Source organism: Capronia coronata, assembly GCF_000585585.1.
Source record: "Capronia coronata CBS 617.96 chromosome Unknown acBCG-supercont1.5, whole genome shotgun sequence".
NCBI classification, from domain to species: domain Eukaryota; kingdom Fungi; phylum Ascomycota; class Eurotiomycetes; order Chaetothyriales; family Herpotrichiellaceae; genus Capronia; species Capronia coronata.
The window spans coordinates 2,139,896-2,163,278 of NW_006912897.1; the positions used below are offsets into that span (position 1 = coordinate 2,139,896).

The following is a 23,383-nucleotide window of genomic DNA, read 5'->3' on the forward strand; positions in this document are numbered from 1 at the left end:
AGATGCCATCGTCCTGCACATGCAGCACTGGCATGTTACTTGCAGCTATTGGGGGCCAAAGGTGTGACTGTTCATCAACCTTGTATATCGCCAATCAGGCCCAATGAAGCATTGAAGAGTCACAGCACAGCCCTGGGGTGTTGCTGATATGGGTGCGAGGTATGGATTTGTCGAGACCACTCACCTCATAATACTAGTGTTCTTGTCCACTTTGCGGCTATGTCTAGCCTCATGGAATGGGCCTCGATAAGGGCGTGTACAGCTGTGACTCAATGATGGGACATCTCAGACTGTGGGGTCTTGCCTGGGCTGATTCACTGTTTGGCCCCGGTGACATTTACTTGAGGTCAGTCATGCTACCAGCCACGACCCCGTTGATCAAGAGAGAGGTCGACGCTACTCAGAGACATGGTCATACGCCATCATTCTCTACTTCCCCTGCTATGCTCGAGTGCTATTGAGTGGCACTGCTTCGCCCATCACCATCCATCCACCTTACCATCTACACATCTCGATCAAAGTAACTCTTCACCATGCCCTCAAGGGTAGGCTCGTATTCGACCAACTCGACCTCGCCACTGTCCTCATCCAAGACAGTATTGGCTTGCACAAACACCTTCCGCGGTGTCTTCTTCTTGAGCACAATAGGCCTCGCTTTCTCTGCCCACCACCCGTCGACACTGGTGATGGTGTCATACAGCTGTTTCCCTGCTTCGAAATCCGCCGTGGCTTTGTAGATGTGGAGTTTCTGAAGATATGCCTCTACGGCGGGCCGGCCGTGGGAGAGAATCTTGCTCCGATCCAGGAATATCTCCAGATCATCGGGATGGTCCAGGTCTCCATTCACAGCCTTGATCTCGCAGAAATTGCCACCGGCATCCATGAAGGTGCGAAGGATCGAGTAGCGGGCTTGCATGTGTGCTTGTCCCCATTTCCGAGACTTGGGATCCCAGTACTCCAGAGCAGCCACACCGGCTCGAGCCATTTGCAGGTACGCCACATAGAGAACATCGCCAGCTTCGTTGCCAATCTCTTGAGTACCGTCACCGAAGCCAAAGATCTTGAGGATCTCAAAGTCGCACGAAAGAGCCATGGCCACGCACTCCGCTCGACATTCTTCGTACGATGAGGCGATCGAGCCAAACACACTCGACCAGGTCTGTCCGGGCTTGTACCAGGTAGTAATGGGTTTCTTGGTCACGGGGCTGATCGGGGGATGCTGGAAATCAAAATTGAACTCGCCAGGAGCGGTCTCCTGGAGTAACTTGCCACAGCCGTGTCCGAGGAGCTCGTGGATGCCTACCTGGACCTCAAAGGCGGGATCCCGGTAGGTGCGATATATCTGATCGTCTTCCTTGCGGATGAACGGAATCGGCTCATTTGGTGCTTTGGCACTCAGCACATTTCCAAGACTGACGTTCTTGAAGCCCTCGTTCTGGCGAATGAAATCATAGTTGGGAATGTTGATTCCAGCTGGAATGCCGCTGCCGGCAAAGGTCAAAACCTCCAGCGAAGTGAAGTCTGGGCTCAAAAACTTGTCTTTTTCAAACTCCTCTCCCCATGGCAGCTTGGGGATCATACTTGGAGCGGCATCGACTAATTTGCCAAATGCTCGTGTTCTCTCTTGATTGACGAATGCGACAAAGCCTTCCCATTCGCCGCGCACTCCATGAGGGTCTCGGTAGGTTTCGATGAAGCCGATGTCTGTCTCAACGATAGGCTTTTTGTTTTTGATCCAGTAGCGTTGTGATTCCACAAAGGCTTGGATACTTCCAGTCCCGAAAGACCTGGCGTACTCATCGAGCATCTTCTCTTCAACCTCGTTGGCCGCCTCTTTCCGTGCCTTCTTGAATTCCAGCGCAATCTTTGACATTTCATTCTGGTAATCCCCGAAGACGAGGCTTAACGTCTTTCCAGCCAGCTTGCCAGTCAAGGGGATTGACGACACATCACCCAGATCTCTTTCCTCGGCCGGCGGGTTGCTGACGCCCGACGCAATCAAAAGTTCAAAGTTTCCCGACTCCAATTTCCGCAGACGGGTGTTCTCTATCAGCAGCTTCTTCTCCTCCAGGACATCCCCAACGATGGTGATCTCTTCTTTTGTAATTGTCGGTGAATCTGGGTAGTAGTTTGTCATATGTCCAGCCTCTGGATACCCGAGATGCATCAAAGCCTCATCCTTCGTCTCGTAGATGCCTCCTCCAGTCTTTACGGCCTTGTCGTGGAGGCTCTTGCACTCCTCGTTGACTCCACAGAGCTTCTCAAGAGATTCAGGTGCAATCCTCGGAATGAACTTGGAGTCACCGAATCCCTTGTAATTGCCGCAGTTCCCGAGGAACTGGGCAGAGTATTCCAGCCATAGTGTGATCTCGGAGGAGGACACGGCCGTGTCATTAGATAGTTTCTTGTAGTCACCGCCGCAGGCACGGTGCAGTGCAAGGATTAGATCGTAGATGACGGGCGACTCAGGAGACACCTGGGCCAAGGTCACTCGAGTCCCATAAAAGGAAGCCCGACTCAGATGATGTGCATAGCGTTTCTGTTTAGACGAGAGGGCGGCAAAATGAGGAGCGATCTCCAACTGAACGACGGTGGGAGGGTGGTCGGCGAGGTAATGAGATCGAAGAGCCGGATCCATGGCGGTTGAAACAGGCTGAAAGGTAGAGAATTGAGAGGTAAAGTGGGAGAGTCTACGAAGACACTTTTGAAGGGATGAGCCCAGAGTCAATCTGGACACAATGGTCATGTATAGGGGGAAAAGCGTAGTCGCCGGCGGCTGCCTGTACCATTAACAAGTACAACCCACGCTGAACGCTCACAGTATGCCCGTAGTAGATTGTAAAGGAGGGTGTCACGACAGGTCCACGCCTAGAGCTCACAGCAGCTTATTCCGAAGTCTTCTGGTTGATTAACAGTATCTTCGACATCGACGACGAGGCTGCAGTTCAAGACGAGCGACGATCAGGCTGCGGGGGAGCAAAGCTGCGTTCGAGTGGTCCACCGTATTGTGTTGTGTGTCTTAGTAAGCAGCTCGTGCTGGTCTTGTGGTCCGCCGTAAATGCTATCTTCCCCTGTCTTGTCGCGCTGTCTGGAACCTTGGTTTCTCAATCTCGTTGCTGACCATAACATCAAGTCAGCCTCTTCAGTGTGAAAGACTGGCGTCCCATTGACACTCGTTTTGGTAATCCGACTTTAGCGAAAAGAAGACGGCTGAGAACCAGATATCTCTATCATTTCCTCCCATGTCATCAAGCTGGCATCCCTGTCTCACAATAAGCGGCCATGTTCTCATCCGCCTTCAAGTCATTCTCGTCCAACATCACAGCCAACTATGAAATCTCCAGGCAGTCCTCATCTACTGTAGGTGTCTGGACCGTCTTCAGCGCCAAGAAGAAAAGTACGGGCGTTGAGGCGTCAGTCTTTGTCTTCGATCGGAAAGCCTTGGATGTCGGCAGCAGTGGGTTTGGTCCACGCTCGACCAGTGCCACATCGCTCCGGAAGGCCCAAGATGAAGTTATTGAGCGCCTAAAAAAAGAGGCGAGTAGCCTTGCTCGTCTCCGTCACCCATCTGTTCTACAGCTCGTTGAACCGGTGGAGGAAACTCGCAATGGTGGTCTGATGTTTGCAACCGAAGCAGTGTTGTGTTCTTTATCCGCTGCCTTGGCACACAAGGATAGGACTGGTGGGAGAAATGGGAGAGGTCTTGAAAGGTCCTTGTCTGACGACGGCTCTGCCTCTCGGGCTCTTCAGGATGTCGAGGTCGACGAGTTGGAAATCCAAAAGGGTCTTCTACAGGTGGCCAAAGGGTTGGAGTTCTTGCACGACTCCGCAAAACTTGTTCACGGAAACCTGACGCCCGATGCCATCATGATTAATGCAAAGTCGGACTGGAAGATAGCGGGACTTGGGTTTTCTGGGCCGCCGGATGGAGCAGAAGGACATCAGCCCGTGCCCCAGATTTCACTCTCCGAAGCACTCTACCATGACCCGCGATTGCCACGCGCGGTACAAATGGACCTGGACTATGCGTCTCCTGACTTCGTTCTCGACGCCAACATCAACTATCTGGCAGACATCTTCTCACTTGGTCTGGTCATCTTGGCCCTGTACAGAAATCCTCACAGGTCTCCGATCGAGACCCATGGCAATCAATCAACCTACAAGAAACTCTTCAGCAATTCCTCGACTGTCCCTTCGAGCGCCAACAATTATCTTTGCGATCAAAAGCTTCCACGCGAACTAAACGTCACATTGCCACGAATGCTGACCAGGAGGCCGGCCCAGCGACTGACGGCGAGCGAGTTTCAGCAATCGGAATATTTTGACAACATACTCGTCAACACCATTCGGTTTCTGGACGCCTTGCCAGCAAAGACCGCCGTGGAAAAGTCGCAGTTCATGAAAGGGCTGGGTCGTGTCATGCCCCAATTCCCCCCTTCGGTGCTGGAAAAGAAAATCCTTGGAGTCCTCCTAGACGAGATGAAAGACCGCGAACTACTGCCGTTGATCATGCAGAACATTTTCCACATCATCAAGGTCATCCCCTCCAGTAAGGAGGTGGTGTCGGACAAAGTGCTGCTACGCATGAGAGACATCTTCCTCAGCAAATCGAAATCGGAGGAAAGAGACAGCAGCAAGGAAGCCGCTCTACTTACAGTTCTCAGTAACGTCCAGCTGCTTGCCGATAACTGTTCCGCTAAACAATTCAAAGACGACATTCTGCCCATTATTCATGTCGCCATGGAGTCTTCCACTCACTCCCTCACCGATGCAGCTTTGCAAAGTTTGCCGGTAGTGATGCCGCTGATTGATTTCTCGACGGTCAAGCATGATCTCTTCCCAGTGGTGTCAAGCGTATTCAGCAAGACAAACAGTCTTAGTATCAAGGTCCGTGGACTGGAGGCGTTGGGAGTCCTTTGCGGCGTCCCTGGCAGTCGAATGACCAGTCGTGCCGATGACTTCTCTGGGGCGGCGGAGGCAGAGACGAAAGACAAGAGCGTGTCAAGCTTGGACAAGTTCACCATGCAGGAGAAGGTGGTTCCTCTCTTGAAAGCGATCAAGACCAAAGAGCCTGCCGTCATGATGGCTGCACTGAAGGTCTTCCGACAAATTGGAACCGTGGCGGACAGTGAGTTCCTCGCCCTGGAAGTCATGCCCATTCTGTGGACTTTTAGCCTGGGGCCGCTGCTGGATCTCCCACAATTCAAGGCCTTCATGGACGTGATCAGGTCGATATCTGCCAAGATTGAGAGGGAACAGATGCGGAAGCTCCAGGAGCTCTTGTCGAGCCGACCCACTGAATTCCGACCAGCGTCAGTATCGCAGCCTTCCACCAGCAATGGTCTGCAGCGAGGAGGTGCGGCCAATGGTATGGAAGATGACTTTGAGAAGCTCGTCCTGGGCAACAAAAACAACGAGAAGAAAGATGTCTTTGCCGGTGCTTTGGCCGAAGGAGAACGGTTGACGCCGAATCCCCCGTCCTTTTCGTGGTCCCCCGTCTCGACGACCAACAAGAGTGTTTCCACCCATCAAGCTCTGTCACCCATGCCCATTCCTGCGCTTCAGCCTCGACCGGCGTCGCGCTCCATTACTCCAGATGTCAACATGTCGGCGTTCCCAAGTTTGCAGCCTGCTCCACCATCTTCTGCCTCGATCTGGGCAACATCCTCGCCCGCTCCCACGACGGTACAGAACAATAACCACATATTGCAACCGTCAGGGTACATGTCCAATCCACCCACTGCCATTCCATCTCCGCCCGTGTCCACCAACGCATGGCAGCTTCCACCTCCTCCTGGGACGCAGAATCGACCCACAGTATTCGTTCCGAGCATAACGCCGCCAACACTGAGCAACGTACAAAGGAATGCGTGGCAGCAACCGAACCAGAGTCTTGGAATGTCCTCCCAGCCAAGGTTTGCCGGATCGATGAATAACATCTTGCAGCCTCAAAGTGCCCATCAACAGCCTCCTCAGCAGAAAAAAACGGGATTGGATAAATACGAGTCTCTCATCTAGTATTGAAGCCTACTGGCCGTGTTGCAATGGGGCTTCCTCAACATTAACTATACCCTTCGGCTCAAAGTATGCTCGGGATGCGCGGCTGCTGACCTGACCTTCTGGACATAGCCGGCAATATCGCAAGATATACACCGTTATGCAGCCCGAACCCGCTCTACAATCATGTCCAAAGAAGCAGGTGCCCGGTACGTAATGCCTCTGCATCGGCACCATGCTTGTCTGGTCCCACGTCGACCATGCAGCGGACTTGTCTGGAAGAAGTCCTCCACACCAATCATTCGACCACGACGTTGCTCTGGGACAGTCCCGGCTAACCGCTTCGGGAATGTCGATATCCGTCTGCCATTGTCCTCACTCACATAGCACCACCATCGACCACCCACCATCCAATCTGCTGCACGAACTGTAGCCACTCGCTGTGCTACTACAGGCCTTGTCAAGGCACGGTTCCTTGCCGATCAATGGTATAACGAGAGACGAGAGACAAGAGACGCGAGACAAGAGACAAGAGCTTCCAAGCTCTCCAGCGGTCAGCTAGGACGGAGCTTGATCTTTAAAAGCTTACAAGTTATGCGAAGCTTGTCTTCGACATCTTTCCACAGCCAGCTCTGCAAAGGACAAGGGATATTCAATATAGCATCTAGAACAACAAATCCTCACTGTCACTGTCACTGACACCTATTCAGCTGCTCACTCAAAGTTCAACCATGCGTTTCTCCATTCCATTTGCCACCATCGTGACCTTGACCTTGACTCTTTTCGTTACCCGCTCGTCCGCCATCTCCATCCTCCTAGGCAACGACGATGGCTTCGCAGCGGCCCAAGTGCGCGAGTTCTACCGCCTATTGAAAGCCGACGGACATCAAGTCGTCCTCGTCGCTCCGGCCGACAACGAAAGTGGCCAAGGCGGACGATCCGTCTTCACCACGTCGAGGAACCTGACTGTCGCTTCGGAATTCGGGCTCATCCCCGCTGGTGCTCCTTCGCTTGGCCGCGATCCCGCCGATCCAGACGTGTGGTACTACAACGGCACGCCCGCCGCCTGTACCTACGTCGCTCTAGACTATGTGCTGCCGACCTTCTACGACAACCGCACCGTCGACCTGTATCTCGGAGGACCGAATTTCGGGTTAAACGCCGGTCCTTTCTATTATACCCTGAGTGGCACTATAGGTACGAAGAGAAGAGAAGAGACACCCGCATGGGATCTGTTTTCCTATGAGACAGTCGTTACTTGTTCAGATTCAGCATTCATTGTGGTACTCGTTTTTTGGCTGGGAATTTGGATTCACCATCATGGTGCTTGTCACTTGTTTTGGGTCCCCCATTCACTGACGCTTACACCACATTTACTGACGCTTTACATTTGTCTGCATCTCCAGGTGGCACGTATGCAGCTATCGGACGGAATCTTCCCGGAATCGCCTTCTCAGGAGCCAACTCGGAACAACGCTCGTATACTTGGATCAACCAGACCACCGTGTCAGGATATCCTGATCCAGCGACCATCCATGCTCAATTGGCTGTGGACATTGTCACCCAGTTGGTCGGTGCATCGAAACCGGGCGAACGTCTGCTGCCGCTGGGCTATGGGATCAGGTGAGTTATAAAAATTCCAAGCAAGAAGAAAAAGAAAAAGCGAAGGGGGTTGCCCTGCAGAGATGACTGGAGTACACAAGTCATGTCAATGCCTGCCCTATTTTCCACAATTGAATTGTCTCTCTTATGACTTCGTCTGTTTCCTTTTCGATTAAGTCAACCTTGTTCCTTGATCTGACTTCCGTTCTAACTTCTGTTTCTTGCGGCTTTCAGTGTCAACGCCCCCTTCATCACATCTCTGACCAACGACTCCTGCATCTCCCCATCGTTCATTCAGACCCGTATCACCGGCGGCGCCGTCACAGATAGAACGGTATACAATGCGACCACTGGGACATTTGGATTTGCTAACGAGCTCACCGCGGCCATCAATACCTGCATCAACGGCGACTGCGCCCTGCCTGGCGAAACTGACGTCGTGGACTCCGGCTGCGCCGTTGCCGTCTCGGTCTTCTCGATCGACTATGATGCCCCGCTGGGCCCGGCGCAGGCTGGAGTGAGACAAGCGCTGGCGCCGCTTGTGGGGTTCGAGAAAGCTGAGCGTGGAAAAGGCTCGAAAAGGAGCATTATGGTCAAAGCTCGCGAGGGGTTGAGTAGTAAGTGTGGCCCCGAACCTGATCCTGGATCCTTGTTTTTTGCTTCTGCTTCTGCTCCTGCTTCCGTTTCGCAGTTCGGAGCTCGAGCTTCGGAGGTGATGCAGAGTGACTGCAAGTACTGTGCTAATACGGACTTTTTCTTCATGTAGAGGAGGAACGAGTAGCCAGACATCCCTTGCGCGAGGTATAAGACGTGACTTGCAATGGCTGGAAACGGGTCGATTAGGACTTTAACGAGATGAACAAGGGAAAAAAGGAGGGACGTCCCACGTTGGTCTGGCGAGAGAAGACGTGCTAGGTGTTGTGTCTTCTGAACGCCATGATGATATACCATTTTCTGTCCTCAAGCTTCGGTCGAATCTTCATGAACCTGTTGAGAAGGGAGGAATGGCTTAAGTACAGGCGCTGATCGGATATCATCGATGGATGGATGATGCTCAAGCCTGAATGTACAGGTAGAATACTAAAGATGGGGGAACCGTAAGTGACCAACACGGAGACAGAGTTGACATATATGTATACAATGTTGAATGCTGTGAGAGCAATACATACCTGCCTACCTTTTCGCTCTCATCGAGACAGATACAAACAAAAATGCATGATTTGTATACACATTCAGCTAGTTTCTGTGTTCAATGTATAGACAATATTTGAATAACCGAACTAAAATTCTTGGTTGCGGGTCGCAGACAGCTGATAGTCCAGGAAATGAGTCTTTGAAGATCGAGCGGCGAGTCTTACCATTCCACAGTGTTGCTGAAGCGATCTCATCTGCGTGTTTGAACTTTCTACCGATCACCTATGACCTAACTGGGCCGGCCAGACAATGCTGGGGCGAGCGGTAGAGTTTGTATTAGGGAGTAGAACGGTAGACATCGCACATCTGTATCCTTTGTTGATATCACTCCGGGAGTCCTCCCCGAGGAGCTGAGCTGAGATGAGACAAGCCGAGTTTCCCCTGTAGCCGACTTTCGAGCCTCGATGAGAGACCATGGGAGGTCCACTCGACCTGAGTTCTCTCATGACTGCTGGAGCATTTGGCGGTCCACGTTCTGCTAGAAGTAGAGCTTGGAGAACCTATCTGTTAGCCCCGAAGAAAGGATTGGATGGTAGCTAGCCTCTTAGAATCTGATCTAGCGGCTCACATATGGTTGTCGGTGCAACGGGTGCCCTTCACCACCACAAGTACCACAACTTGCAAGCATATGACTCGCTTTGACTTCACTGCCGCGTCACTCACGAAATAAATGCTGCAGATATATTTCAAATGCCGAATTTCTGTCAACACCAAGACCCCCAGCACCGAATGGTCCAGGTCAAACCACTTTGGCTTAATGGCAAGCTCGTCTGTCCCATACAGGTAGAAGTGGAAGGCAACCATTCGACTGGGCGATGCGACGAAAAACAAAATATCTCGAGTTCGATCCTCAATCTAGGCAACACAACGACTTTTCGAGCAAGTCGGCCACCACAAACCCTACGAACCCGGGTTGACGCCAACCAGCGAAACGAGAAAAAGATCGAAGTCCTGCGAACCCGGCCTAACACCAACCACCGAGCCCTCTGACGGAAAACCCCTGCGAACCCGGGTTTCACTTCTCACAACCTCCATAGCAAAGGAGCTTGTGAAAAAAGTTTTTGTTGCTGGGATGGACGACTGATTTTCTTTTGGTGTAAGGGAAGCACCCTAGGAGATGGTGTATGTATTCACTGTAAACACGTGCAGTGTTATGATGCCTTCCTTCAAGGGCAGCCTTGTTGGTCAGCCTTGCTATCGTGGTCCTTACCGACTCTCTTGGTCAACTCGTCATACGTCAAAAAGTCCTTTGCAATAGCTCCTTGAAGGCTGACAACACTCGGCTGGACAGACCATGAGTATGCATCATCGTGGTATATTGCTGGCCAGACGCTTTTGTCTGCATGGCATTGACTCCTTCGGCGCCGGTCTCATGTCCGACGTTATCTGGCGTATGTTGTCCTCGAGGATGTGCTGTGCCACGGGTTGCAGAGAACGTGCAATGCACATGGCTCTTACCAGCAAGGATTTTTGACAGCATCTCCCACAGCCATGCTGGCGCGGCTTGCGTGGAGGCTAGAGGGGTATTCTCCCGTGCATGAGTACCTATGCAAGAATATCACGGTCAATCACAGACCATCGACTGGAGACCATCGGCTGGCCTGTCAAGGGAAGGTCTAAATAGAACCAGATGTAATGGCAGGCAGTTGTTCCAGCGTCTTGCAGCAAGACGAGTCCAAGTGTACGACCGAGCTGAGCCTGTCTGATATACAGTAAGTTGGGGATATACAGTAAATTGAGTTGTTTCAATGGATCTCCCTTCTGGTTTCAGCCGTGAGGAAGCTTTACCAAACCATCACCAGCTAAGGCTACGACAACCGAAGAGAATTGCCAACCTCATAGCCGTGCAGAGCAGGTAAAGCAATGCAGACCTCCGGCGTCAAAGACAACCGAGTCAACTCCTCTGAGTATCGAAAGATATATCCACCCACATTCAGAGTACAGCACACTCATTAGCTCCCACAGCTCCCACTCTTCACAATGGTCCACACCCCTGTGGTCGTAACACAGACTCAGCAAACGTGGGTTTCGGTAAAGAAGGAGATGTCCCCGGAGACAGGAGGACTAGGAGTCATAATCATCTATACATAAGGTTGGCCGAGGTGATATGAAGTCGTGAGCAACTATGATATCGATTTGCAGTCATCGTGATAGGTTACAGCGCTACTAGTAGTAGTTCGACGGACAGGGCGTCAGGGGTAAGGCGTCAAATAGATAGTAGATAAGTGGTTCTTATCCGATCTCGCTGGGCCGGGGAGTCATGGAGGACTCCGAGATGACTATGTGCACAACGAAATCAAAGACCAGAAACTGTGGACAGATGAGTCGTAGCAGACGGTTAGCCACGGCATGTAGAGATGCTGTCGACTATCGCAATACCAGGATACAAATTCCGTTGCTCGGTCCATACATGTATTCATTCTTCAAGCGGAGTTGGAATTGAGCAGCGCAGTCTCAGTCTCAGTCTCAGTTCGTGCCAAGCGCCGAGCTCCGAAATCCGGGCCTGCGCTTACGGTGGAAATTGTATGTCGACTCAGAATTGATTAAAGTGGCAGAGGTGGTGAGTCGTACATTTATTTCATTATCAGCAACAGACCGCTGACGGCTCGGGAATTGACTAGTTCCCCCTACTACTACTACTACTACTATAACAAATGATTTATGGGGAGTGTGGACTGACTAGGTACAACTATACTAGCCTCCCATATCGGTCCAGTCGGTCGCTGACCATCAGCTTATTCTTTATTCCTGACTTCTTCCCACCCCACCACCGCACCCACGGCGTGCTTGTTCCTCTCCTCCTCCTCTAGTCTTCTCTCTGCGTGGAATGACCGATAGTTAAAGAGAAGAGAAAGAAAAAACCACAATTGCTGCTCGCGACGCCCATCACAATGTCACTTCCTCGGCTGTTCCGCGCTCCTTGCGCAGCGCGCGCACTCGCCCGACCAACCGTCCGACCGGACCCATGCCTGCGGCTGCTCCCCACATATAAACCCTTCTCGACGTCGCGGAGGAGACAGGATAGTTTGGCCGTCGACGACGAGGCGGCCGCCAAACTGCCGGGCATCGACCCGAGCAAGCTGGAGGTGACCAAGACAATCACTCCGAAAGAGCTGGTGCCCAACAAGGATCTTGTGTTTGGACGAACATTCACTGGTGAGTGGTGTGCTTGGAATTATGACTTGTGTTTGGGTTGTGTTGTGGAACTATGACTTGTGTATGTGTGATGCGGCCAAACATGTATAACTGACATGATCGGTATGGCCAGACCATATGCTTTCGATCGAATGGACGGCGTCTCAAGGCTGGCAGACTCCTCGAATAACGCCGTACCAAAACCTGTCCCTCGACCCGGCGACCTGCGTGTTCCACTACGCCTTCGAATGCTTCGAGGGCATGAAAGCCTACAAATCCCAACACGACGGGTCGCTGCGCCTGTTCCGCCCGGACAAGAACATGGCGCGACTGAACAAATCCGCGGCTCGCATCGCGCTGCCCACCTTCGAAGGAGACAAGCTGGTCGACCTGATCGGGAAACTGTGCAAGCTGGACGAACGCTTCATCCCGTCCGAAAAGGGCTACTCGTTATATCTCCGACCGACGTTGATCGGCACGCAGCGCACTCTGGGCGTCGGCCCGCCGGGGTCCGCACTGCTGTTCGTCATCGCGTCGCCCGTCGGCCCCTACTATCCTACAGGCTTCAAGGCCATTTCGCTGGAAGCCACCGACTATGCCGTCCGCGCCTGGCCCGGTGGCGTCGGCGACAGTAAACTCGGCGCCAACTACGCGCCGTGTATCGTGCCGCAATTGAAGGCCGCGAAGAAGGGCTTGCACCAGAACCTGTGGCTGTTCGGGGAGGAGGAGAATATCACCGAGGTCGGCACCATGAATCTGTTCGTGTGCATCAAGAACAAGGAGACCGGCCAGAAGGAATTGCTGACCGCGCCGCTGGACGGGACCATCCTCGAGGGTGTCACGCGAGACTCGGTGCTGGCGCTCGCCCGCGAACGGTTGGTGCCCGAGGGCTGGAAGGTCCAAGAGCGCTATGTCAAGATGCAGGAACTCGCAGATGCCGAGGCCGACGGCCGCTTGGTCGAAGTCTTCGGCGCCGGCACCGCCGCCATCGTCGCGCCCGTGAGGAAGATTTCGTGGAGAGACCGCCTGATCGACTGCGGCCTGAAGGAGACCGAGGAGGCCGGTGAGGTCGCGCTCAAGATGAAGAACTGGATCGAGGGCATCCAGTACGGCGATGAACCACATCCTTGGAGTGTTAAGATCCCCTGAACGCGAATGTTAAACTCAGCTCGTGCAGCGTGAGCCTCCTGGAGCCAAGACACAATGAGGGAGAAGCAAAAATGATGGCATATGTATGAACAACGTACAGTCTTGAGGAATATAGATGTGGCTAGCGACCTAGCCTGAGATACAATGCGTGAGGTTCAACGCCTGCTGCAACAGTCAATCATAGCACGAGCGCGAGCAAGAAAAGAACAGTTTCACACCACCGCAGTGCTCATCTACTACACCTACACCAGGCTGGTACTAAGTCACATCCGATTGCTCGAGTGTTCGTCCATGGTGAGGTTACTAAGGGGCAACGCAAGGTTCTTGATCCCAGTAGAACATGCGCATGTGTTATGGGTGAGTAGGGCTGGGCAAAGAAAAAGAGACTTCGCGTTCTTGCTGCGTGCAACGCTCACTGCCCAACCACAGAAGTCGCAAGACTTACCTTCGTACCAGGACCTCTGAAGTGTCTGGTTTGTATGTGAAGCTTCATCGTCGAGTAATGCCCACACGCATCGTCGCCCCGGGACCGAGCTGCACGTTCAGCTTGCGAGCCAGCTGCGCAGGAACTCACTGTTTTGGCCTTGTGTCTAGCAGCCCCTCTGGGAGCTCAGCTCTCGGATTCAGGTGATACCATTGCCGTCTGCGCACCGGCAAGACGACAGATAGGCCGACCTGGATGCTCTTGATTGAATCATCTTGAGTAGCAGGCAAAACCCAGCAACCATGGATACGGGGACATCAATGATTTCAGATAGGGGTTGTGTACTTCCTTCCGTTCAGTATAGTATCATCCCACTCAGAAGCACCGGTAACAATGTAGCTGCGACGAGACCAGTTTTGATTCGCACCCCAGGTCAACTTGGACACTTCATAGAATTTCAGTAATACCTTCTTGGAAGGAAGGGCCTGGTAAAGGTTCTCTCCGTGGTGGAAGGAGAGGCTTGCTCTCGAGAAGCTGGATATACGGACAGCCTCCCAAGTCCTTTTCGATGGGAAGAAACGCAACGTGGACGTTACGCCTCGAAATGCATAAATCCAAGGTTCCGGGTTGTACGGTTCCGGTCAGAAGCTTTTCCGGGGGTCCCGCGCGGGAGGGTGATGTTCGAGTTGGGAGGAAGCCTACCTCTCCGCATCGACAGCCATGTCATTTCCGCGGCATGCCATACCGAAGATCCGCTTTCCGGGAGGCCGGCATATCAGGCAATACTGTATTGGGCGGCCATGTCTGGCTGCTTTGAGTTCCAAAGCCTGTGTCGGATTCAAGTTGCGGGTCTACCAGTCCAAGGGGCAGCACCGAAAATCAAGTACTCTATACGTATCGCAGTATTCGAGTGCGTTGTTTTCATGAAAGGCCCCAGGAACGAAGGACATGGATGGAGAAGACATCGGCAGCCTCGGGCTTCAATGACGACGCCTGGTCTTGTCCTTTCATCATGTGGTGTCACCAGAACCGAGTGGCACGCCTTATCCTTGATTAGATTCTCATCGACGATAAAGAACGCAATCCCCATTGTTCTGCCTCGATGCCTGGACCGGTTCGACTATCCGCCGTGCTCCGCTTCCGATCAACAGAGGGGAGGGACTCTGTGGTAGAGCATCGACCGATCGTGGTAGTTCTCGAACGATTCGCCGAGAGAGTGCCAAAGAAACAAAGAAATTCCCAAATACATACCTAGGTATGGTACGAGTTGCTGCGGGTCATCGTTAATGGCTGAAGTCCCTAGGGGGACTATACTCCGCTTAATGTATATATCACCCCGTTTAGATCATTGACTTGAAGTCCATTCTCAGTGCACACGTAAGATGCTTGAACGGCGGGTTTCTCCACGAGCAGCAAAAGTCGGTAAGGTTAAGACACTATTGGAGGACGACTGAGAACATCCGGGGAATCGTTATAAACCCCGTTTGGAGGGGTCCGTTTGGTGTATCCGCGGGCATGAAACCGTGCGCATATATTGCACGGTGACAGGTGCCTCTTTGAGGGTTGCGCGGTCGCTTGCGTGGTCAATCTGTTCATGTCGACGAGGCACCGGTTCCAGTCTGAAGCGCGGACTGATTTTGTCCATCGAGTGCTCGGGGAAATGGGTTGACAAGAATGACATGGAGCCATCGGGGCCCTATGTCTGCTTGCTGGAGAAGACGTTCGTGGTAGGAGGTTGTCGGTGGTGTGAAGCAGTCCGCCGCCTTTGAGTCGACGCTGGTGTGACATATCCTATTTCTTTCAGCGTTCAGCGTTCAGCGTTCACACGTTGGCCCCTAGCCCCCTAGCCTGGCGGCTACTGAGTTCCACGCGCTTGTCCGCTATAAGGAAATGCTGGCCTTGCGAACCGAAACCGGGCGATCCGCTAGCCAGCATGTTTCTATTTTGATAATGGTCAACGTGTGGCTTGCTCCCCGCCAGTAGACAAGATCGAGCTAAGTGGTGCGCTCCGTAATCGTGACGCTGTCCAGTACAGTACGTGCGTACCACTGTTCTTGAAGCTTTCCAGAGGCTTCGTGCTACTCTAGATCACGCCTCGATGACAAACGCTGCTTAAGGTTCCAACGGTTACTGGAGGCCGGCCACTCGAGCCAGTCCTCCCGACGGTTAGGGCGTCCCATCATGACGTTGGGGGTATGGTCGAAGGTGCCTGCCTGTAGGACGGCAAGTGCTGTGGTGAACAACAATGATTGGGCAATCATCGTGTTCATTCCATCAGGATAGTTAGACATCTTGAAGAGGGCCTGTACCTTATTTGGCGTCTCATAGACACAAGTCGGAACCGCAGCACTGAATTTGTCCCTCAAGGCCGAGACTTTTGTAATCGTTATTCATCAGGATGTTTCTGTGGCGAACCATGGTGCAGGGTGACTCTGGTCTTGGACATGGTCGCGTGGTTCGACATCGCCAACTGGGTAGCTTCATACTGCCCGAGTCGATGTCTTTGGTCCCGCCTTTCGTTGGATCGGTAACATGCTGCTTTAGTTCGTGTACACGCGTATCCCAGAATAGACCCCAAACTGGAGACGGGAGGCCCCGACCTGGCAAGTTGTCTGTTTGGCCAGCAATCCCTGCTGTGTTGCATGGTTACGTATGGTAACGCCGTTAGCACGGTATTGTGGTATGGCTTCCAGAATCTTTTGCTTCCGCCTAGAAGGTTGGCTGGCTGCACATAACGCAGTCTTCGATGCAGCCCAACCTGGTCTCTACCATTGCAGCCCCTGGTCCAGCATAGTAGGGGTAGCGTCCGTCCGCAACGTGCGTGATTTGGTGCCTACAATGAGGGTGCAGTTCAACAGTAACAGGGTCAACTCTGCCAACCTAGCATATCTTCCCTATACCGGGCTTGCTGGAAAGGCCCTATGAGGCATTTACAAGCATCTTCAGATGCATGCTGTCCACGGTCATCCGCTGCTCACAACGGGTTCGTGTTGGTGGAGCACGTGTAAGAATAGGGTTTGAGGTCATTACACAGCCAGCCTCGCTGCCGAATCACTTCTTCCGTGTTCTCGACAAATGACCACAGAAGGTTTATGTTTTTACTTCTGAGCACTCTTGCAACGTCCCAAGGACGTGGATGGCGGTGCGGAGATGAGATCGTGTCAGCTGATGAGCATCCGCTGCGAGTTACCTGCTTTGGTGAATGCGACCGAGTTAGCGAGCGGTATGCTTCACAGGAAGGCTGAGCACCGCATGTTAATCCAAGGTGCGATATTCTGAATCCATTCATGTTGACCTCCAATACCTTGTCATCTTGTTCGTGTGCGCGTCCAGAACGGCTCCGGCTCCGCAGGTGGATGTAAGATGTCCTTTTGTTCTACCGCACGTTGGGGCATGTGGAGATGATGACCTTACTCAGCCTTGACCCAGGTGAAGAAGATTGGCGGTTCAATATTGACAACATCATTGGAGAAAGAGCCTCTGTATCGAGGAGCGCGATACCGGTAGCGAGAATAGCGGCATATCAGGGTTGTCGCTGCAAGGTTGTCGTCATGTAGGTCGAAAGTCCGCATGGGCAGTTAAAGCCGTGGCTGGTATGCGCGATTCGGGTTCAAAGCACCGACACGCAGGTGAGTGCGATTCTCTCCTCTCGAAGCCTCGTTTAAGGGGAGAGGGCGGGCCGGCTTCAGGTCGAGGGAGGTCAAGGGATGTCGAGCAGTGACCTCCCGCTCTTCGCATTGCGCCCGTGCCTTTTCCCAGAGCACTTCATATCATCTCATTCCTGTCTTCTCTCCATTTCCTTTGACTTCTGGCAGAGGAGGCGTGTGGCAAATAAAGACTCCACAATATCTGTGGGTGAGGAGACCGGATCAATCGTCAAGAAGTGGCGAGGAGCACACGGCGATGGACTTGATTCGCAAGCGAAAATCTCCTTGTTGCGAGCCGAAGAAGCTACTGATCCGTAAGCTCTCATCAACAACTATGAGAGACCAGTGAGCGTACCTTCTGATCATGATGCTGATCCGTTTTATGTCGCTTAAGTCCAGCGGCTTCGAGTCGCTGCATGGTTTGCCACGGTAAGTGGGCTTGAAGTGGTCCCATGGAATGAAAATGAAGGCAGCGGGAGACCCAGCATTACCTTCTGGACTGCAGTCTTTCTTTGCAAAGTCAAGTTCCCAGGACACGGTAGATTGTTCGCGGCCATTGACTGGGTTGCGGGGGAGAAGTTGGTCTTTTAGGATCAACGTGTAGACGTGGTCGTCAGACTGCAAAGGGTCGATCGAGACCTCAACTCCGGCGAAAGGGGACAGCTTCATGTGCCGATCATCGCCTACAGTGCGTTGAGACGCAAAGCCCGCCCCGCCCAAGGTACCGATATCAAGATGACCGTGGAAGCAGGCCGTCGAGCCGCTGCAATCCAAGTAGGACTATCAGAAGAATCCTTCGGGTCAGCAGTCGGACCAATTGGAGTACAAGGTGCATATAGCCTCCCTTATGCCCTGCAGGCTAGATAGTAGGCGGGTCCAAGTCAAGCGATATAGCAGAGAAGCAGCGAAACGGGTCCGCACACATACCTGTGACTTCCCTCCTCGAACCCTGTCGTCGCTGGAGGTCCATTGGTCTTGGTGCCAGCCCCTAGAACCGACCAAGGCTTCACAGTCAGTGGTTCTGCGCCCTCGAGGTACAAGCATGACCAGAAAGGCATAGAACGGGGCCTGTAACTAAAATAACAACTGCTTACAGCTCTGACCCAAACAACACCTGTCGCTGCTCATAGGAGCCCATGATTTGTCACTGAGGACTGGGGTGAGCTGATCCGCCACTTGCCTGCTTTCTTGTGGACCAATGTCTTCTTCCGCGTCGAGGCTCTCGATCCTAGGCTTTCTTTGCCTGCAGTTTGGTGTTAAAGGTGCCTGAATGCGCTGCGGCGTTGGAGAGTTCTTAGGGAGGAACACTGCACAATCTGCACCACCCTATTTTGAACATGGCAGCGGGCCAGCTGAGGAAGAAGGGGGTCTGGACGAGATTCAGCCGTAGGATTCACTTATCTGCGGCGTCTGCATGAGGGAATGGTCTAACCGGTAGGTGTGGTGGAAAGTACATAGCAATTGAACAAAGCGATGCAGTGTTTATCTGCCGCCCTTCGGTAGAGTTCGGGCTAAACCACAAGCGGCCATTCACCGTTCAGCCCTGCAGTACGTACGTAAAGTACCTGATAACCAGGCAGGAACTCGGTACCGGTAGTATGTACCTGAGTACCTGAGGTGAACCAGCTGAAGACGCTGAACAGCACACACCATCCAGCTGGCTCAAACTACGATGCATCGGCTCATGGTATAGAATCATATGGGAAACGTTATGATATCTTGCCGTGTAGGGAGAATAGATTCATGTCATGGTAGGAGCTTAATTCTCCCACAGTCGCTTCCTGATCAGTCGAATATTGAGCTCGCTGTCCATCCTAAGATACCCTCTCAAAATCCCTCTGCTTGCTACCATCGCTGTAGAACATACATTCCCGAAACTCCAAAAGTCAGCTGTTTACAGATATCTCTCTCCAGGGTCTCCCATTCATCCAGGCCCGTGCCGGGTTGGTTGAATACTAATGATCTCCGCCAGCGGGACGCTTTTGGTAAAGTCTGAAGCATATCCTTCAACTCCTGCGCCCATATTCTATCCAAATTTCCCTGGCCACTCCGGATGGCTTTTCGTCAAGTAGTGATTGCTTTGAATGGGGTTCTGACGCCAGTGACAATTGTCGCTGGCCCTTCAATTGCAGCCAAAGTCAAACATTTGAATGTTAGGACTCGCCGCGCGGGAGACCGGGGTAAGCGGTACATCGAAGTAGTTGGGCGAATTGTGTGGTGAGTGCACCGAGTATGGATCTGTGAGCGGCGGTGTCTGCCCAGAGGACGTCAGCATCTGAGCTGCAGAAGTTGAATCGAGGTTAGGGGAATCTTGTCCGCGCGCTGCCCGAGCTGCCAGATGGATGTCTCATGCTGCTCAAAAATGCGGGCTGGAATATGAACGCGAGAAGAAAGTGGTGGGATTTACATGAGATGTGGCCCCCGTGTATGCATGATTCGAGGGCATTTCAAGACCAGCCAGAGAGGCATAGTTCATACTGAAGGGATTCAGGAAGTCGTCATCGCTCCAGAAATGATCCTGTTTCCCATATGTTGACGGGAGCATGGCTGGTAATGTAGGAGGCAGGCTTGATGACGTGACGTTCGCAGGATAGTACGAGTTCGGAAAGTAGCCTGGCGTACTCTCGTAAGAGGCCTGTTGCTGCTCCTCGTACTGCAGGTATGCTGTGGTCGGTGGGTACGTCGAGAACGCGAACTCCGGTGGGGAATGAAGCGATGCATGCCGTGTCGAAGGGGTATCAAACAGTGATGAATGATCATCAAAGGGTAGTAGCTCAGGAGAAGCCCGTTGCATCTCGTGGGAAGTCGCTGACCCCGACGTTGATGTCTGGCGAGTCATGCTTTGAGGTTGCTTGCGGGAGTTGTCTTTGGTTACGGTTGTTGTGGCCAGTTCCGCATGTGTCTGTTCTGGAGAAGCAGAAGACGACCCAGCACGACGCTCTAGGTCTTCCAGTCTCCTCTTGAGTTTCTTGCGGTAGTTTCGCTATCCCGAAAGTCAGTACAAAAGACTTTCGGCTGTATGCGAGGCTCCCACGTACCTGAGCAATCCGGTTCTGGATCCGTCGTCTCTCTGCAAGATCCGATATCTTGGTCCAGTCTTCGTTGGGGTTGGCCGATGCGCTGAATGCCGAGCTTGTGGCCTGTGTCGATGCATACCTCGACTGGCCGACCATGGCCGATGATGGGTAGGAATAGCTCTGACTTCTCTGCATGATGTTGAAGAGGGTTGATGTGGTACGTGCAATGAGTGAATCAAGGGTCCTTGATACCTCGGAATTGTCTGTCTGGGTAGGCTGAAGAGAAGTTTCGGGATGGACAAGAGGGAAATGTCCAGGACTTAATAGTCGTTGCTTCAGAAGTCTGGTCAATCACAAATGCATGAACAGGTCCACGGGACGCCCAATCTGGTCCCTGATATATACCATCCTTCCTGAGCAGCCGGAAACGGCCAATACAGCGCTTGACCCGAACAGTGCTAGAATGTGGCCGCCAGGATGAGTTGAGTAATACACCGTACCAGGATACAAAAGTTCAACCGGGGTGCGGGACCCAGGTGTGAGTCCACGAGCAGCGGGCCACATGTCCATCCGCCAGCACAAGCACCAGAGCATTTTCCTACATCGTCACATTCCTGCGCCCTACGGCTGCCCTACCCTGCAAAGCGACGTGCGGGAGAGCAGGGGGCTCGAGGGGAATTCCTCATCGTGGACCAGGGTCCGTTGACCGCCCCGGGGCCCTGTCAAAGGATGTTAGCGCGTCCCACGTTGGTGGAAATAGAGGACCCGAAACGCATGAGCCGGCCGGGGGCGGTTGAGGCTGGACAGCGAACAGAAAGCCGGCATGACACGGAAATAGGGATGGATACATGCATTTTTGGCCATTACTCAGTGTAGAAGGCGACGGGAGTGGTTGAGCTGGGGTTGAGCTGGTTGCGGTGGCTTCGACTGTAACGTCGTAAAGAGGCTGCGCCCCTGTTGCAAGGCTAGCTCCTTTAGTGTTAGTAACTTGCTGCTCTGAAGAGGAAGGGCGGTCTGCGCTCTGGCACAAGCAGCCACTGCAGCCTGCGCCGACAAGGGCGCCCGCCTTTTTCGAGTGTACACGCAGCACCATACACCGTAATGTAAGGTACTCGCAGTCCACCACAGTCTATCACTGCATCAACTGGCAGTGCCTTCAGTGTCCACCTGCTGCTTGTCCACCATTGCCTGCGCTTTGTCTGCCTGGGCTGCACCACCAACACCACCCAAAACATCCTTCGACCAACACCACCACCACCCACCTTCTTCTTTGGAGCCCTGTTCAACATACTGCTAACCGTCAAATCATGGGCCTCCGGCACGAAGCATCTTATTCCCTCCATCACCTGCTTTCGGCTATCTCCGCCATCAGCAAACAGACACCAAGCAGTCCTGTGCCTCAGGCTTGGCCCTCGCTCTGGTCAGTCAGCTTGTTTCGTGTGAAGCGATGAGATTCCGCCCTCCTACTGTGTCTCCGGGACATTCCTCCCAGGTCTACCTCGCTGCTCAATGCCTGTGTCGGTCCTCCGTGCACGAAGCGAGCGTCCACCCTTGCCCACCACTTTCCCTTTCAAGCCTCTCGCTTCTTCGAACTTGATGAGCACAGCAGCAGTCCACGCTAAAGAACGAGCTTGGCCACAGCGCCCACCACTAGCATTTCGGATATCCTAGACCAGACCCCGATACGCTAAACGATGGATTTGGAATCTATCAGGGTGTTTACAATGTACAGGTAGGTTATCAAGCGATACGCCGTATGTCAGTCAATGTACCAGTACCTGGCCCCCACGGGAGAATGCCAGCCACGACCTTTCATCAATAAGTGAGGTAACGCTACGCTGAACGCCCAGGTCCTTCATAACACGCGGGTAGCTGGTCATCATGAATTCTGCCCCAAATTCTCTCCTATGATTGATGAGTCACTACTGCAGGATGACAATATCAAGTGCAATTTGCGTTGGTGATATCCGACATGATTGTCGAGCAGCTACATACAATCACCGCCTCTGGAGGCAGAGACTATGTTTCATGGCAACGACACACGCCAATCTGCGAGAGAAAGCTTTGTGGACGGTCAATTCTTCAATGGCTCGCACGTTTAGCATGCTTTTCGCAAATCATGTTCACTGCCTATACAGGTCTGCCTTGCCCGTCATACAGCCGCACCTAGAATCATGAAGCTGTTCGAACATGGACAGGAGACTAATGTGGATCGCCATATAGTTCTTTCGCCGACGACTTGACGCCTTCGCCGCTTCGAGCTATGTCGGAGAGAATCTGGGTGATGGTTGCTGATTCTCCGGATTTCGTCTCATGATGAAAACGGGCTATGGAGTCCCTCAGTCCCCAATGTTCCATGCCGCTTTTCGGTTACTACTAACATCGATCTCCCAGATCCGTCAATACGCAGACGGCTTCAACACGGAGTTTGACCGACTCCAATACCTATTCCTCCAACAGCTGGCCGATCGAGCCCTGCAAGTGTTCTAACCACCTTACGCTCCTGGGCATACCGTAGGCTTCGAGTCCACTGATGTGGATCTAAAGGTTATCACCCGATGTACGAGACATGATTTGACCTCCGAGTACCTTCTATTGTTCTGGCGAATTGTCAGTAACATTTACTGATATCAAAACAAGAAAGGTCCGCTCGGCGGCCGCCAGACGGTTTCATGTCTGCGCACTTCCCAATAACATCTTCGGCTCCTGGAACCAAACTTAAGGTATGGCTACTGTACTGCGCCTGTAGGGCTGCACCAACGTCAACCTAGCCACCGTACTAACGCACGTCTGGAGGGGATCTCCTTAATCCCGAGAGCCAGTGGAAGACCTCTGGCTCGAGTCTACCATGGTGTTACACATATTTGGCTCCATGAGCGTGCTGTTCACAATACATTCGTTTGAAACGCACATGTGTCCATACCAGGCAACGTGACAGAGCGTATTAGACCTGCAAGAATCCACAGACACAACCTCCTCACTTCGGGATCAATCCAGGATCCTACGGAACATTTGGCAACCTATTATGCCTGGCGTCCGTGACTATTGGTTCCCGGCTATCCGGCACCTCATTGTAAAGTATATCGATGGAGGCGCATGTACAGTGGAGAGCGACCAAAAGGACATCCCTCTCCTGCGCCTTGAGGTTACATGCATACCAGCAAAGACCATGGCCACCCTGCCGTTTGGGTAATCAGGGTGGTCAGAAGCGTGGAGAT

General features: G+C 52.8%; 6 protein-coding genes across 6 annotated transcripts; 3 read left to right on the forward strand and 3 right to left on the reverse strand.

Moving 5' to 3' along the window:
- Positions 1 to 502: 502 nt before the first annotated feature.
- Positions 503 to 2,638, reverse strand: A1O1_06443 (dipeptidyl-peptidase III; the record flags this gene model as incomplete). The annotated part of the gene is made up of 1 exon (XM_007727322.1): positions 503 to 2,638. The coding sequence occupies one exon, from the start codon at positions 2,636 to 2,638 to the stop codon at positions 503 to 505; it is 2,136 nt and encodes a 711-aa protein (XP_007725512.1).
- A 644-nt stretch (positions 2,639 to 3,282) lies between these two features.
- A1O1_06444 (SCY1 protein kinase) lies at positions 3,283 to 6,018 on the forward strand (the record flags this gene model as incomplete). Its single annotated transcript, XM_007727323.1, has 1 exon — positions 3,283 to 6,018. One exon carries the CDS (start codon positions 3,283 to 3,285, stop codon positions 6,016 to 6,018), a length of 2,736 nt encoding a protein of 911 aa, XP_007725513.1.
- Positions 6,019 to 6,728: 710 nt separating this feature from the next.
- On the forward strand, positions 6,729 to 8,365 carry A1O1_06445 (uncharacterized protein; the record flags this gene model as incomplete). The annotated part of the gene is made up of 3 exons (XM_007727324.1): positions 6,729 to 7,194; positions 7,404 to 7,620; positions 7,834 to 8,365. 3 exons carry the CDS (start codon positions 6,729 to 6,731, stop codon positions 8,363 to 8,365), a joined length of 1,215 nt encoding a protein of 404 aa, XP_007725514.1.
- A 3,319-nt stretch (positions 8,366 to 11,684) lies between these two features.
- Positions 11,685 to 13,077, forward strand: A1O1_06446 (branched-chain amino acid aminotransferase; the record flags this gene model as incomplete). Its single annotated transcript, XM_007727325.1, has 2 exons — positions 11,685 to 11,949; positions 12,062 to 13,077. 2 exons carry the CDS (start codon positions 11,685 to 11,687, stop codon positions 13,075 to 13,077), a joined length of 1,281 nt encoding a protein of 426 aa, XP_007725515.1.
- Positions 13,078 to 17,370: 4,293 nt separating this feature from the next.
- On the reverse strand, positions 17,371 to 17,817 carry A1O1_06447 (uncharacterized protein; the record flags this gene model as incomplete). Its single annotated transcript, XM_007727326.1, has 1 exon — positions 17,371 to 17,817. The coding sequence occupies one exon, from the start codon at positions 17,815 to 17,817 to the stop codon at positions 17,371 to 17,373; it is 447 nt and encodes a 148-aa protein (XP_007725516.1).
- Positions 17,818 to 19,504: 1,687 nt separating this feature from the next.
- A1O1_06448 (uncharacterized protein) lies at positions 19,505 to 20,360 on the reverse strand (the record flags this gene model as incomplete). Its single annotated transcript, XM_007727327.1, has 2 exons — positions 19,505 to 20,131; positions 20,187 to 20,360. The coding sequence occupies 2 exons, from the start codon at positions 20,358 to 20,360 to the stop codon at positions 19,505 to 19,507; spliced, it is 801 nt and encodes a 266-aa protein (XP_007725517.1).
- Positions 20,361 to 23,383: the final 3,023 nt, after the last annotated feature.